This window comes from Sphaeramia orbicularis, chromosome 4 (assembly GCF_902148855.1).
Source record: "Sphaeramia orbicularis chromosome 4, fSphaOr1.1, whole genome shotgun sequence".
Classification (NCBI taxonomy): Eukaryota; Metazoa; Chordata; class Actinopteri; order Kurtiformes; family Apogonidae; genus Sphaeramia; species Sphaeramia orbicularis.
The window spans coordinates 18130078-18147517 of NC_043960.1; the positions used below are offsets into that span (position 1 = coordinate 18130078).

The following is a 17440-nucleotide window of genomic DNA, read 5'->3' on the forward strand; positions in this document are numbered from 1 at the left end:
GTCGCGTTGATATATTTTACTGTACACGGCCGGCACTCATTTTTAAATCCCCTCGACGCGGGGGTCGCACATGCAATACGCCATCAAAACGTCACACCTTGGTTACAGAACGAGAGGTGTTCCTTTTAAATAGCGTTCCGGAACCATGATTCCACCTTTATTTATTACTACCTCCAGTTACAGAGGTGAGACCAAATGATCCCACCGCTTCGTTTACACTGATGTCGTTCCGAAATAAAGGTGAAATGTTCCCGGAACAGAAGTTTTGTGTAAAAGGGGTTTATGATTACATTATTTAGACTCATAATAATTTTGTGCTCTTGCTCATAGATGGAAGCAAACAAGGGCCAGCAGTTGATGGAGTAAGTTTCAGCACTGAGTGAAGTAGTTAACTCGATTACGAAGCCACTCAAACCAAAGTCAATTTAAAGAATACTACAAAGGTTACACATTGCATTTTTGGCTGAAGTCCTAGTCCTAAAACTCAAAGGACCAGGAGCAACTGAAATACAACTCTTTCAAATAAACTAAAAGTGTGTGTACGTGTGTTCAAGAGTTGTTTTGTAGACTTAAAAAGTGGGTTTTCAGCTTGTGGTAAAAGATGGTTAGTGCTGTCCTGACATCAGCGAGGAGTTCATTCAAATACTTTACGGGCCAAATAGAAAAGAGCTTTGTCTGAGGAAAGCGACTGCAAGGTGTTTTGAGGTGACAGAGCGGACGTTCGCCCAGAGCCAGAGACATTCAAGGGTGAAACATGACTCAGGGAAGTAAGTAGCTTCTTTAACAGTTCAATAGGACGGCACCAGTGATTTAAAGAGGTTGTGAGCAGCAAAGGAATCCATTGTGGAAAAAAAAAAACAGAGTAGTCTGGGTTTAACAACAGATAGCAACACGGAGCACTGGTCAACTGGACACGACTGTTATTCCTCCAAGAGATAGAGACGCTGTTTGACCAATGATTCTCAAATTGGGAGGAAACAGCCATGAGATTTGGAGATAAGTAGGCGAGATAGAAATGGTGGAGGCTAAATCAGCCCTACAAGGAAAAAAAGACTAATATTTTTGTCCTCTTTACGTTCTAATGGCCAGGGAGTTGGCCACTTCCTGTTCACATAAATACAATATACATATACAAATATATATATAAACCGCGCCTATACCCCAAATGGTTCAAACACATCTTGCACTTTACTTGTGTAGCATTTCGTTTCAGGCAAAAAATGGCTGGAACTTTAAAGGGTTTTGGTCGGTTAGATTTTTTACACCTAAAGAAAAAAATATTAGGCTCTTAAAATAGATGGAGGAAAAAGAGGAAATAATTAAGACAGTGCTTATCACAAGCAATACAAACCACCATTTAGAACTGATATAATAAAAGTAATAATAATTAGGAGTTTTGTGAGTGGTCTCGCTATTAAAACACCCTTTTCCTCAGCTGGGACTCTACGGAAACAAAGGTTTTATCTTATTAGTGGCTCAATATTAGTCAGTGTACGGTATATTAAGGCAAATTAGATGTATATTCTCAAAATGAGATTAGGCCTCTAATGAAAAAACATTCTTCACAAGATTAACTTCCCAGAAACAAGGCTTTGTTGAATTTCCTTTTTGTCATGGGACCTCAAACAGACCCAAGGGGATGTTAAAGAGATATTTTATGAGTATTTTCCTGGAAACAAATGACAAAAATAGACGCTCTTAGTAAATATTGGAAGATTTACACAGGATCATTTTTTGACAATGCCAGTTTAGAGACTACATGATAAAAGAGACATAAAAATCCAGCTCTGGAAATCACTCTCTTCTTTTTAGTCAGTGTTTAGTATTTATGTCACTGGTTTAAATGTCATTGCAAATATGTGTGTCTTCTATTTACTGATTAGGATGTTACATTCTGAAGACAAAGATAGTAAAACCAGCTCAAACTCGACATATATAAGCTGATTTTCATAAAAGAACAACTTGATCCAAGGGGTGAACTTGGAACAGCCAGATCTAACCTGAACAGACCTGAGGAGAATAAATAAACTCCAAAAAATGCAACTGTTCCAAACAGACCCAAAAAGAGACACAGTAAATACAAACACTAGCAGCAGTATAATGCTCTGTTAATTTGATCTGTTAACTGGGAGCTGCAGTAGAAAGCAGCAGCAGTATAATAAGCTAATAATGATGTTCTCAGAATTAATGTTAAGTCACAGAAACTGAAATAATTTGTTTTATATGCTTCAGAAACAAATTTGCATAATAATTTGAAGTCGTATTTCCGCCACCTGCTCCAATAATAATAAAAATGTTCTGTAGCCTGTAAATATGAGCGGGAATGTTCTAACCTGTTTTATATGCAGGTGCTTCTATGATGGCACGGGGGCTAAAAATTCAAACCAGATGTAGACCAATGTTATGAAACCAGTTTGGAAGCACTTTGGGTCTATTTTAAATATAAATATTTACTGAGATAAAACAGGAACTACACATTTTTATTTTATTTTTATATTTTTTATAGAAGAATCTGCATGTAACACAGGAAAAAGGACACGGAAATTACGTGCTACTATTTTTAAAAATATCTTTTTATTCTCTCACAGGTACATTTTGGGAATCAAACTAAATATGTAAGGCAGATGGTTTCACAAAAATGACTGCTGTTGCAAAATCACTCAGGATTTATCACCTCCGCCAAGGAGGTTATGTTTTTGCCAGGGTTTGTTTGTTTGTTTCCTCCGCCAGGAGGTATTGGGATCACTTTGCTTTGTGTGTTTGCATGTGTGTTTGCGTGTTTGTTTGTTTATTTGTTTGTTTGTTTGTTTGTTAGCAAGATAACTCAAAAAATTATGGACAGATTTTCAGGAAATTTTCAGGAAATGTTGATACTGGCAGAAGGAAGAAATGATTACATTTTGCTGGTGATCGGAGGGGGGGCAGATCTGTCTTGGCGGAGGTCTGTGCTCTCTGAGTGCTTTTCTTGTTGGTTGGTTGGTTGGTTGGTTGGTTGATTAGCAAGATAACTCAAAAAGTTATGGACGGATTCGAATGAAAATTTCAGGAAATGTTGATATGGGCACAAGGAACAAATTATTACATTTTGGTGGTGATCTGCCTTGGTGGATGTCTGCGCTCTTTGAGTGCTTTTCTAGTTTGTGTTTAAATGGGCAGGTTCTGCACGAGTGGACACGATGGGTTGCACATGAAACCTGGAATGAGACTGAGATTCATGAAAAACCTTCATGTCTGGATTAGAAAAAACACTAGGATCATCAAATTTAACACTATGTCTTTATTTATAGTGCTATGTAAGACCATTTCAAGCCATGTTTTCAAGATAAAATGCACTGACACCTAGGTAGCTTTTCTTGTACCAGTTTTGGTCCCATTTTTGGCTCCAATATTTTCTCAAAAAATCATTAATTTTGGGATGGTTCATAGCAAAATTATGTAATTTTTTAATTTTTTTTTGCATTTATCTGAGGTCATCATTAGGTACATCCTGGGGGGAAATATGTCTAAATTTCTCTTTTATCATTGGGTCTAAAAAGCTGCCAAAGTGCCACATACCAAAATGAACCCAGTTTCATAAAAGCACCCATGTGGGAATCAAATTTGTGCAAAGCTGAACATACTGTATTTACACACAAATTCAAGGCATACAGCAGTAAAACCAGATTCAAGCTGACTTGGCTGAGTATTCGTGGACCTGTAAAGGCTCAAAAATAGTCAAGTATGAATGAGAGGCTTTGAGTTGATTGCAAAATTGACTCTGTGTTGGCATAACTTTGAAGTGGCAGCAATTCAGGACACATGCTGAGGACTGAGAGCAACTACGCAAAAGCTTTGTGTTTGAGGCCTGCTTTAGGCTCGTGTGTTCACCGTGGACAATAACCCCAGCATCTGCTCTCATCCCCTGCATAACTGCCTCTGGATACATCTTCAAAGTGAAGCACATGTGTTTAGTGTCAGGCTGAGGGCTGGCATGGGGTGAAAAGACATGAATGACGGTCCACAGAGAAGGAGGAGGAAGAGGAGGGGATAACTGATGGATGGAGAGGAAGGAGGAAAAAGGCAGAGTGTGAGAAACCTGAACAGCAGGAATGAACAGGAAGAGAGCAGTAACAGAGAACACAGAAGGGCTGCTGCATAAATACATACACTATCAATGCACCAAATCAGAGTGGCAGATTTTGTGGTGATTTTTGAGCTAAGGGTGAAAAAGAGACAGGCTAGAGGAGGAGGATACTGAATAAAGGAGACACAGAAATGAATGAGAGAGAAGCTCAAGAACTGGAAAAGTAAAGGTGAGGAGCAAGGACGGTTAAACAGAGTAGATGACCTATGTGCTTTTTGTAGAGAAATAGATCGTGTAAGACATCAGTGTTAGTGTAGGGGCATGAATGTGAACCATCCTTACAATTGTACTCTTTGCTAATGAGAGAAAATGATTGAGTAGAATCCTTGCTTCTGGCCTGACACTGTGCAGTTACAGCCCTATACTAGCAAAGAGTTCATAGTCCTCACTTAACTGAACACTACTTCAGCAACTACATAATTAATGTTAATAATTATGTCTGTATAAATGTCATGTTATGAGTTCCGTTTATTATGTGTATTAAAAGACCGGGATTAAAGGGGACTCTGAGACTTTTCCTCAGACTGCAAGACTCCTGCGTCTTCAATATTCCACAACAACACTAATGCCACGTTTCCGTTTCCGTGTCGTCTGCTCAGAGTAGAGCCCAACCAATTAATCGGGCCGATTATAGCGTATCACAAATTAATCAGCATCGGCCAATATGTAGCCGATATAGTAACTTTTTTTTTTGCTGTGCGGAGATTCTGTCGCTCGGTGCTCCTGTGTGTGTGTGTGTGTGTGTGTGTGTGTGTGTGTGTGCTGCCCAGAGAATAAGAGGAACTTTAAAGCGAGTTAGTTTCACTTTCACTCCTGCTCGGACATTGACGCTATCACCCCCCCCACACACAATCACATAATCACGGAGCTACCCCCCCCTCATTTTATGAAGTATTCACCCCCCCACACACACCCATAGAAAGCATTCACTACGTAGAAAAACAGGAAGAAAACTCCAAGGCACTCTCTTTAAGCACTAAAATGCCTTTATTATTACGGCATGGTCATAGACCCAAAAAACACTTCAACACATTTCAGCTTCAAGCCCTCATCAGGAAGTTGAAAAAAAAAACTTCCGGATTCTATATTTATGCTATACACTCTATCTTCGTATTGCAGGGCAGCCATTCTACCAAATACTGCTGAAAAACTGTTACTAATGGAGAATGATTCTTATTAAGAAATTATTGCTTATGTGTTTGTTTTGTGAAATAATGCCAGGTAGTAACCATTTTATAAAAGCAACGAGTCCCAGGAGGCTTTCATTTTGTCTAAAACCACTGTAAACCACAGCCTCTTGGGGTTTATTACTTTAATAAACCATTATCACAAACACATGCTACTGGAGTCTTTTTGTATTAGAGCTCAACAACCTGTAACTGGGGTGGTCTCTGTTGTTTCGCCCATTAAACATCTTATTAACGAGGAAATGATGGTGTGACCTTCACAAATAAACATTTGCAAAAGTAAATTCCAAAGTATTTCCCTTATACTAATACCCAGGCGTTAGATGAAGATTGTTTTCAGGTTTCCTCCAAGACTATTTTTTCTCTTAGAGATAGTTTATTTCATCGTTTCTTGATCCAGTGATCTGACCTTTTTCAGGATATAAATACTTGTTTCTGGAAGATGAAAACAGCAAAAGAAATACATGTCAGAGGAATAAATGAGTTCAGAGGCAAAACTGGCTTCGCTGGAAATCTCTCCTCTTTAATTTATTCAGCCTTCTTTGTACTATATGATTTATTTCACCTATTCCCCTATATTTATACTATAGAATATGCCTTTTTTTACCATCATATTTATCCTAATTATACTAGTGCTCAGTATGTTTTTAGAGAGTCCTCATACTCATCTGCAAATTTTAAAATTAATTGGTTGATTAAAAATATTTTCAGTCCATAAACGTTGATGCTCCTGCAGATTAAATGTAAGTTTTGCAGCTTCAGTGGTCTTCATTTATTCTAATATACACATTTTACACACTGTGCTCCCAGACTACTGACAGACCGCTAAGGCAGATATTAACGTTGCTGATAGCTACAGCACAGACTTATGTTTACACCGTTGACTGAGCTCTAATTTGTTGTTCATCATTATCATTATTTTTTCATCTAAATGATTATGTTCTCAGAGTACAAGGTGACATTACATAATTGCCTTTTTTTTTTTTTCCAAACAACATTCATTTTCATGAGTTATTTATTTCTTAGGGAAAAGGCAGTCAACAAGTGAACTCATGTTTTCTATAAACATTTTCTAGCCCGGATCCTTGCTGGCTTTTGCATAAACAGTTGAACACACACATTATCATAATGCACAGTTTACAGTCATACAAATGCAGTATATTACAGCTAGGGCTGCAACTAACGATGCATTTAATAATCGATTAATCTGTAGATTATTTTAATAACTTATCAGTTCATCGGATAAACACAAAAGACTCAATCTCAAAGATCGGTATTTAACTCAAAGCAATACAGGCTGCAGACAAGTCACTAGAGCTGAAACAATTAATCGACTCAAAGTAATTTAAAAAAAAAATAAATAAATAATTCAACCACAATTCTCCTGAATCAAAGCTTTGTTTCCTTCATTTCTCTGCTGTTAAACATTGGTTCCACTGTTGTGTTTCACACGGACGCTTATTGTGGCGCACATGAAGCTTCAATTCAGGAAAACTGCAATAAAATATTTCCCTTCAATCAATTTGAGTCAATTAATGGAATTGTGAATTTTTGCATTCGCTTCAAGCACCTAATCGATTAATCGTCTCAGCTCTACAAGTCACTAATGATTACATCCCCACAATGGCGTCGGGTATAGTTAATGAGCACTAGTCCGCTACCTAGACTTGTTATGGCTGGAGACTAGCAAGATATAAACCATTTCTCAATAGGCGTTCTTGTCTGTTCTTGTGAAACGTCATCAGTTGCAGCCCAAGTACTGTTCCAGTTGCAAGTTCGCATAAACCAAGAATGCATGAAATACCCAGATGTTGTTCTTGTCAGCTAGCTTAAACCAAGGATACGCTGGTTGGTGACTCATGTAGACTTGGCTGGGAAATAATCTGTTTTCTTCTGTTACACTGCACAGCGTGTTTGCATACCTCAATACTAACATGCTCAAGACCCAATGAATTGACTGCCGAAATTGTTGCCAACTCTTTTAAGAATCGATGTAATTGATTGGTTGTTGCAGAACTAATTACAGCTATAATATTGGATTGACTGTATTTTCCCTTTGTGATGATTTGCAACGGATGTAAAGAAATTTGCTATGTTCTACATGTATTCTTATTTTAGGTATTTAATATAAATACATATTGGGATCTCAAGCGACATCATTCTATCATTGACTTCTACTGTAACAATTATACACAAGCTTCACCACCGATGATACTATTGTAGCTGTAAGGGTCAGTAAATATGGAGCACAGAATATTTGTGGCATTTTCTGGCTAGTAGCTATGGAAACTGCACCAGCATTAAATGAAGCTGAAGCAGCATATTTTAATTGAAAATAATATAATAATGATAATAAATCACACAGTGGGAACACACAGACAGCAACCAAACATCACTACCGCATAGAATGTTTTTCTGACACCAAAACCAAAAACCTCTCTAGGCTGCAGCCAAGTTCCAGCATCTCAGACGCTGCCAAAAGTGCTTTGAATGCAATAAAACACCCAGATGCAACTAATACGATATATTTCTCTTCTTATCCTGAGTCTGAGGTCACATGCAGGACTGTTGAGATGCAGAACTGACTGAGTGCTCAGCAGGACTGCAGGCTGGTCCAGAATGTTTAACCAGGCCAAGAAAGGATTTTGTCCTTTGGATGAGACTTGATTTTTTTTTTTTTTTTCTGGCTTTTAGGCCATGCTGCATCTGTTCTGCTCATTGAGCTGAGGATGAGTGGTGTTTGGAGCCTGGTCCTTAGTTCTCTGCTCCTCTCTACTGTGACAAGGAAGTCAAAAAAAGGCAGAAGTCACCTCGGATGTTTACACTTGACCTGCCTTTTCAGAACAGGGCAGACGGAGTGAGACGGGAGATAAGCAGTCAGATCCACCTGTACACACCTTAGAGCGAAGGAAAAACTAACACTACATTGTAATAGGACAAAAACATGGACAGGCGTCTGGCTCGGCTCATAGGGATTGTGTAACAGGTGTTTCATGTGACGCTGGATGAATAAAGGACACCTTATTTCTTTGTTCATTGTGTATTTTGTCACAAAAACATATTTTTGAGACAAAACTATACCCAAATCTGACTCCAGATGAAAAAAAAGAACTTTTTCCTGGAATATTTTTGTTGCCTCATGAGAACTGATATGTCACTTTTCAGACTTGGAATACATTGAGTTCTCTAGAAGAAAAACAAATACAGCCCACTCAAAAGTTAGACAGACAGCACAGCAGAGGTAGGACCAGGTGGTTTGTCAAATCTGAAGGCGAAGCTTTAAAATGTCACTTCCTAAAGATTGTGCTTTGAATACAAGATAATTTACTGTACATTCCATATTGAATGCCATCTGAAATATTCTAAATAAGTGTCACTAAGTTTATACATTAACTTTAGGATTTGGATGAAACCAGACTTCACTAAACACATTACCTTTAGCCTTAATTTTGCTGTTTTTTTCTTTTTTGTGTGTGTGTGTGTTCTCAAATGAAGTTGGATGTTGTCATTTCACCATCTGTAATCTTTCTCACGTTTTGCATGTTAACAGTTGACGACACTAAACCAAACATCATAGTAGAAGGAATCATGCTGCCTGTCTGCAGCCAAGTGACAACTTTTAACACAAGTTTAATTGTTTGGGTTTGGTACAATGTCAAGTCATTCAGAGTCAACAGATCAGTGGCAGCTGGTGCTAGACAACACCGGGCAGATGCAAGAGAATTTGAGCACCACAGTTATCAGTTTCTCAACTGATATATTTTTAATGTTTCAGTCTGATGATAATTCTTGTTTTGTTAAAGCTCCAGTCCAGGCATTGAGAACTAGTTAATATTCTATTCCATGCTAATTCTGAGGCCCTAGGGATGCACCGATCTGACTTTTTCAGTTCTGATACCGATGCTGGGGCCTTGTGCATTGGTCGATACCTGATACCGATCCAATATCATAGGTGACTTAAAGCAGAGACTGTCAACTGGCTGGGGCGCAAGCACATGGGGGGGGGGGGCGGGGTCACAAGTGACATCATTGAGCGTGCAGGTGCATTAGCAACGACTGTTGTACATCACAACAGTATAAATCACTCAGCACATACCCCCGCCACTCACAGACCTCAGTCCAGTTGGAAATTTGTTTTTTTTTTTGGGGGGGGGGCAGCAGGTAGTCACTGATAAGGTGAGGGAAGCTCACTTTCACTTTCTCATGGCTTTATCTACAGAGCTATATAACCCACCACGTCCTCCACAGATCCCTCACATTACTTTATGAATTATTTTCTGCATGCATGTAGCCTGTGTCACAGAAATTTAAACGGGAAGGATTGTTCTTGCGGATCGATTGCTTTCACCGATCCAGCTAAAATGTTGATATTGGGGCCGATATCCGATCCTAATATTGGATCGGTGCAACCTTTTGATTCCCTGAAAGCGTCTCATTCACTTACTCAAGAGGACTTGCTATCCCAATGAAAATCATCCAATCACATATGAACATGAAAACAACAACGACAAGTCTGATTGGCTGTAGGGCAACAGAATTAACACTCAGCTGTGATTTTTTCATCCTCTAAGAGCTCAGCCTCATGTGATCGGCTTAGAAAACTTTTTGGAACTGCCAATTTTATCAGTGCCTCAGAACATGGAAGTGAACTTATTAACCCAGACGTGAATTAAATACAGTTAAAACCATTTCAATAAAGGTTGATATGAAGTATATTACGTATGATGGATGTTATATTGTAATCATTTTTACCCTTCGGCTATTGGACACAGGGGTATTGTCAAACCCTGAGGCATCCGTTTGTACGTCCATAAGTATTGATGCAAATACTGTCTGATATCCTTCATGTATCAAATTTGGACGGCAGTGTTAACCTATATTTTTCAGGTTTCTTAGGGTCATTGCATGGTCGTGGGGACAGATAGGAGGAGCAGGGGTTTAGGTGCAGGGCAGTCATCAGTGTTAAGGGGTCATGGAGGGGTCATCCCAATGTTCTATGATGGTTTTGTAAAATGTATGTGTTTTTTCTTTCTTTCAAAGTGACTTATTGCTACAATTAACATGTTTAAACAGGTCAGTGGGGTAGTGTCCTTCACCCACTGTGGACCAGCCACTACTGCAACAGATAGAAGTCCTAGTGAAGTCAAGTTACCTGTGGCCAGTCAAGTTGCCAGTAACAAGCTATTACCATAGTTTACATAAAATACCAACAGAAGATTTAATTTCCTTAAGACTGAAACCACTTGCTTAACAATATTGCAGTAATTGTCTTTTTTTTTTTCTTTTTCATAACTTTTTTCTACTTTTATGGCCTGTTGTGACCTTTCAGTGGCAAGACTTTTATTCTAACTCTAAGAAATTAAGCCCAGCAGAATTTTCTAACTTGTTGGCAGATCTGTGGGTTTTTGTTTTTTTTTTTCTTGTTACAAATATTTGTCTTCTCTCTGATACGGCTCCTTCTGAGCTATGACCTCTTATTCTTAATAAGTTAGAAATGATTGTCGTACTAAAACTAACAATAGAATCTAAAGTTTCAATGCTGTGTCCTCTGTCTTTTTGTCCTCTCTCGCCCAGAGTCAGGCCATGAGGATTGTCCGGACGGTCGGCCAGGCGTTCGAGGTTTGTCATAAACTGAGCTTGCAGCACACGCAGCAGAGCGCGGATGGACAAGAGGACTGTCACAGCGAAAAGAACGACTCATCCGTCACAGGTACAAAGGAAGTACACACACACACACACACACACACACACACACACACAAAACAACATGAACCTGCCTCCCACTCAGTATCCACTTTCTTTCTCTTCTGGATTGTTTGCAAAAGGTGTCCTCAAGGATTTTTGAAGGTACTCGTACTTGTTAGCGCACCTGTCATCAGCAGATGTAGTGATATGACTCTCACTTGTACAATCTGTGAGAAGGTGACATTAGACTGAACATCTGCAGCGTGCCAAATGAGTAGTGTGAATGTGAGCACTGCATTTTAACTCAAAGTTGTTGAAAGGGGAGAAATTATTCTGTCACAGCCTTGTAGAATCTCCTCCAAGGTATGCAAAGTGAAGACAGTGACAAATGAAAGAATGCAAAATGATTATGAAACCTCTTTCTCTCCTGAGGAAAATATTTTTGTCCTTTTTGTGTTGTTTGTGTAAAACAATATCATTTTTTGTGCTTTAATTATACACTGGAAGCCATTTCAGACTGGGGAAATTAAGGGGTATTTCTGTGGAAAACAGCAGAAATGTTGTAAATGTGGCATATCAGACAAACACACTGTAGCAGAATGTGTTGGTTACAGCAACGTCACTGAACATTTTCAAACCAAAGAAACAGCAGGTAATTCCACAGATGTGAACGAAGAAGCAACAGAAAAATAGCTTGGCATACAGCCTTGTGTGGGTGTGAGTGGGTGCTGATGTAGCAGTACAGCGGTCAGTGCACTGATGGTGTGGGCAGATGGTTTGTCTGAAAGAAAATAAACAGAGAGAGAGAAAACTGCAGGGATCACTGCATCAGTGGTGGAAGACGTATTCAGATTCGTACTCAGTATAAGTATATGTTCAGAGTTACAAACCTCACTCTAGTATAAGTATAATAAAATTAGAAGAATCATCAGCAAAGCATAAAAACTTTTCATGAGCTCAGAAGAAACAGCCCTATTTTCAGCTTTGTGATGAAGCATTTTCCAATGGAACACTTCATCCTTTCATTTTCAGTTAACATACCATACCAACTTTATTTATAAAGCACTTTAAGAACTTTACAGCTGGCCAAAGTGCTGTACACGAATCATTTATTTATTTAATTATTTATTTGGGACAGTGCATATTAATGAACATCTACAACAACTGCAGCTGTAAATATGCCAGATTGTCGCAGCAGTGCTAATTTCCATCTGTAGTCCCTAGGCAGGTGACAAGAAAGACAGCTGACAAAAAGGCAAAACATCATAAAAACACACAGAACAACACTGTGAGGACAATCTATGATGGTCACAGGTTTGGTTTTCCTTCATCCAATGTTTAAGTTGTGATTTGAAGGCGGTATATGACTGTGAGTGTCTTATGTTGAGTGGTAAACTGTTCTGATATTCAGTTCCAGTGACTGAAAGTGTAGTTTGTCCAAAAGTAGTGCACCTGCATGGCACCTCACAGTTTCCTTGAGCCGTGGCCCTGGTGGCCTCTCCCACTGACAGACCGGGATTTGATAAAATCTGTCAAGGGAGGAGGGGCAAGTCAATGCAAGACTTTAAATATCAGGCACGCATTTTAAAAAATCACAAAATTATTAAAATTAAGAAATTTATATTTATTTAAAGTAATGTAGTGGTGGAATTTAAATGGTTTTTTGCCAAATATTTTTTATGTTTTGTTTTTTTTAAAAAAGTGATTCTATGGGTTTGAGTGTTGTGCCAGGAAGTTATACAGTACAGAGTCATAAAACAAGGGAATAAATAAGTAAAAACAGTGACAACACAGGGTGTAAAGCAGGCTATGAACAATAAAATACAACCATCATAAAAACAAAGACAAATGAAAATCTGGTAAAAACAACATAAGAAATCTAAAAAAACATCTCACTCATTGATTAAAAGCCAACGAGAAAAAGTGCTTTTTTAAACGTGATTTAAAGACAGGCAGAGACTGAGCCTGTCTAACACCTAAAGGCAACTGGTTCAACAACAGAAAAGGCAGTTTATCATAAACATCAACACAGTTAGTTGTCACTTGACAGGAGAGTGCCGAAAATTATAGGCTGGAAAATAATTAAAGCTATCAGACAAGTTTAGTGAAGCAAAAAGTGTAATATGGTTCTGAGATGTAAGGAGTTATAAATCTAAAGCTGAAAAAAATGTAAAATATTAAAGAACAAGTGGGTCAAACACAGTACTTGAGTAAAAGTACTTGGTTACTCTGTGCAAGTGGATCGGATAGTTTACTTTTGTTTTTGATATGTGTATTATTGTCATGAAAAGGACAGAGTTTATTTTTGATAGTATATTACTGCTAAGAAATGGACAGTTCATTTTATGGGGGGCATTATTGTTATGGAACAGATAGTTTACTTTTGGTTTTAATATGTGTATTATTGTCATGAAATGGACAGAGTTTATTTTTGTTTTTGGTAAGTGCGCTATTACTGCTACGAAAAGGACAGAATTTACTTTAGTGTGAAATGTTGCTGTAAAATGGACAGTCTATCCTTTATTATATGTATAGCAATTTTGTGTTTTGTGCAGAGTCAGAAGTTAGTCTGATATGTGTGGGATTTTTGAGTTACTTAGGGAATCTGACATGGGAATTTAGAGTAGGTTGAAGGATGGGGTAAGGGGGTGGGAGATTATAAGTTAAACTTCCTCCCGCTCCTTTTCGAATGTTGTACTTTCTTTTATATAATCCTTTTGTTGTTTGGTTTTAATGCTAATTCTAAATAAATAAACAAACAAACAAACAAACTGTAGAACATACCACATGCCGCTTTAAAAAGACAGCATACACACACCAATAGAAATGGTATTTCTAGGTCACAGAATTCACCTAAAATGACACCAAGCCGCATCATCAAGGCCATGACGGAATGTTTCTATTAATTAATTGAGTGCTTTACCTAGTGTGCACAAACACCTACACAGTTCTCACAGCCGTATGTCCTCACATGGCACAAACAGATTGTACCGCACCTGCATTTGACACACTCATTGCACCATCGCCTGCATTGTGCCCAAGTTGGCAAGCAGGAGAGGTATGGGGGGGTGGGGGGGATGCTGGAGCGAATGTCACGGATGAGTCAACCCAAAGAAAGAAGGCCGCGCACAACAGCACTGGTGGGCTGAGCTACTTTTATCCGTTGCCTCGTGCCTGGACGCGACAGGCTTCACTACAGCCCAGGGACACGTGGCTCTGAGTGGGGTCTGCAGGGACACGTATGGAGATCCACCAGCTGGACGAATCTGCAAACACAAGAGGCCACGGAAGAGCTCTTTTATACCGCCGTTCCAGTCATTACAGAGGCTTGGCTGGTTGTCCTTCCCACCGTGCGATGTGAGCGCCGGGGCTGGACTATGTTATCTCTAACAGCTCCTCCAGCCCTCCAGAGACAAGCTCCTTTTAACACGCTAGTGAGCCCACAGATCACCCACACGCTATAAATGTACATCAACACATAGTAACAGGACACCACACACATACAAGCCACACACACTCGCTGTCATGGCGTGTTAGGCGACACAAGAGCTGTCACGCACAGCCAATGAGCTTATCTGAGGAACTAATTATCATGGCAATGAAAAGGAGACGGGAGAGAGGCGTCGGAGATAGCGGATTAGAGAAACGGAACACGGGAAGAAAGCACGGTTAATAGAGGAGAGGATATGAGACGAAAAGGGAACAAGAAAAGTTGGAATCACGAAACTGGATCAGGGAAGAGAGATAGGGATGGAAATGTCGGTTGAGGAGGGAAGAGTCCGGAAATAAAAGAGCAGAAAGTCTGGACTCAATTCTGGTTTTGTTTCAGCACAAAATGCTGCGACATGGGTGCTTCTATGAAACTGGGTTCATTTTGGTATCTGGGACTTCGCCAGCTTTTTAGACTCAGTAATAAAAGACAAATTAAGACATATTTCCCCCCAGAATGTACCTAATGATGACCTCAGATAAACGCAAAAAAATTATACTCTTACTCTGAGCCATCCCAAAATTAATGAATTTTTAATAAAATATTGGCGGCAAAAATAGGACCAAAATTGGGACAGAAAAAACTACAGTAAGCTAAGTGCATTTTATCTTGAAAACATGGCTTGAAATGGTCTTATATAGCGCTATAAATAAAGACACTGTGTTAAATTTGACGACCCTAGTGGTTTTTCTAATCCTGAGATGTAGATTTTTCATGAATCTCAGTCTCATTCCAGGTTTCGTGTGTAACCCATCGTGTCCACTCGCGTTACATGCAGAACCTGCCCATTTAAACACAAATAAATCATGATTGATTTTGCAACAGTGGTCATTTTTGTGAAACACTTTGCCTGGCTTAATTATTTCAATTCCCACAATGTATCAGTGAGAGAATAAAAAGCTATTCCAAAAAAAAGGAGTGCATAATTTTCATGTCCTTTTTACCATGTTACATGTGGATTTTTGTATAAAAATAAGTTTTATTTGAAAAATAGTTTCTCTTTTAGGTCCGTAAATATTTTTTTTTTTTTAAATAGACCCAAAGTGCTACAATGAGGAACTGGAAGAAATATGGAGAACCTCTGTTCCAAGAGTGGATGACGGAAGTTGGAAAAGTAGCGGCATATAAAAGAATGTCATATAGGATGCAGGACAGCACAGAAAAATAGCTTTTGAAATGGAGCAAATACCTGGAATCTTTAGATCTCAAAGACTAAAGACTAAGAGGAGTCACACTGAAAAGACAGTGATCACATACCTTATGTCTGTAAGTGTGTATATTATGATTGGACACCTCTGTGTTGATATTTATGGTGTATATATAGATTATATACATGGATACTCAAAGTTGATGTGTACGGGATAAAAAGCCACTATATTGATATGAAGACCCCTTCTGGTTACGGGTGGGAGGGTGGGTAATTTACCAATGCTCTAATGTTTGTATTTGAGGTGTGATGATGTGATATGTTTGGAAAAAAGAAATAAAAAATGCAGGTCATAAAAAATAGACCCAAAGAGCTTCCAAACTTGCTTCATAACATTAGTCGACATCTGGTTTGACTTTTTAGCCCCTCTGTCCTGTTTTTAGGGACCAGTTTCATAGAAGCACCCAAATACAAGCAACTGTATAAGGAGCAGCTTTAATTTGTCAAAGTGATAAAACCCATTCAGCAGGAAAGAGTTCAGAACTGCTCAACAGTACGTCAGTGTAGTTAACATTCAATAAATACTTGCAGTTCCACCAGTTTGATTTTTTTGTATTTCCTATCAAACTTCATTTTCCATATACACACTTGACTAATTATATGTGGTTCACATTTGTGCTCGGAGCTCTTTGAGGTTAAGCACCCACTTTGGAGCTCCAATAAACTACATACAGTCAAGTTTTTTTTTTTCCTTTGTGAATTCACACTGCCACTTGATACAGTAGCTGGTTGTATTGCAAGCAATTTCTTTCTTTTTCTTTTTTTTTTTATTTATTTGTCAGGGACACTGCACATTAATCAACACTTCTGTAAATGTGCCAGAACAAGCCAAAGGCCTATTTTTCATCTGTTGTCCCTAGATAGATTGTACTGTGTCACCCTAAAAACAAATGAAAGCTTATATTTACAAATATGTTGTTCATTTCTAAGCAAATAACAATCAAAGATCAATATTGTTATTAACACATAAAGCTCCAGTGCTACTTTTTGGAACTTCCCAAATGAATTTTTCACTATTTCTACCTTTCTTAACTGATTTGTCACCATTTTTTTTTTTTTTTTAAATAATATCATCCTCTGTATTTTGCATTTGTTGGCGTAAATCATGTATTTACCTATATTTAATTCACAGATCATGTAGATGTTCATTAAAGTAAATTCAAATTTAATTATATCAAAACAGAGAAAAATTAAGAAAAAGTTACTTTTTCAGTAAAGGCATTAATAACTCGGGGTGGCCATGGCTCAGGAAGTAGAGTGGGTCGTCCAATAACCGAAGGTTTGGGGGTTCAAATCCTGCTCTGTCCTAGTCAGACCGTTCTGTCCTTGGGCAAGACACTTCACCCACCTCACTCACACTGGTGTATGAATCCGTATGAATGTTTGGTGGTGGTTGGAGGGGCCGTTTGGTGTGAATTGGCAGCCACACTTCTGTCAGCCTTCTCCAGGGCAGCTGTGGATACAAACATAGTTTACCACCACCAGAGTGTGAATGTGAGAGTGAATGAATAATGGATCAATAATGTATAGTGCTTTGGGTGCCTTGAAAAGTGCTATAGAAATCTAATTTATTATTATTATTATTATTATTATTATTATTATTACTGAGTGTAAAAACAAGTGTCTCCATCCACTGTTATTGATCCAACTCCATGGGTTTTACTGGTGAATCAATGTTGTAGAAGATGACAGTGTTTCCACGGTAACTACGGAGCCTCTGAACATCCAAATGGGTCATATCTGATGGC

The 17440-nt window shown here is 38.6% G+C and overlaps 1 protein-coding gene across 2 annotated transcripts in view; it reads left to right on the forward strand.

The window, feature by feature from the left end:
* LOC115418049 (carboxyl-terminal PDZ ligand of neuronal nitric oxide synthase protein-like) overlaps positions 1–17440 on the forward strand; it is a 431902-nt gene that overhangs the window by 259741 nt on the left and 154721 nt on the right. For both annotated transcript variants that reach the window (XM_030132357.1, XM_030132358.1), the window contains exon 6: positions 10885–11020. In XM_030132357.1, the coding sequence (XP_029988217.1) occupies positions 10885–11020 (136 nt within the window). The remainder of the gene's footprint in view (positions 1–10884; positions 11021–17440) is intronic.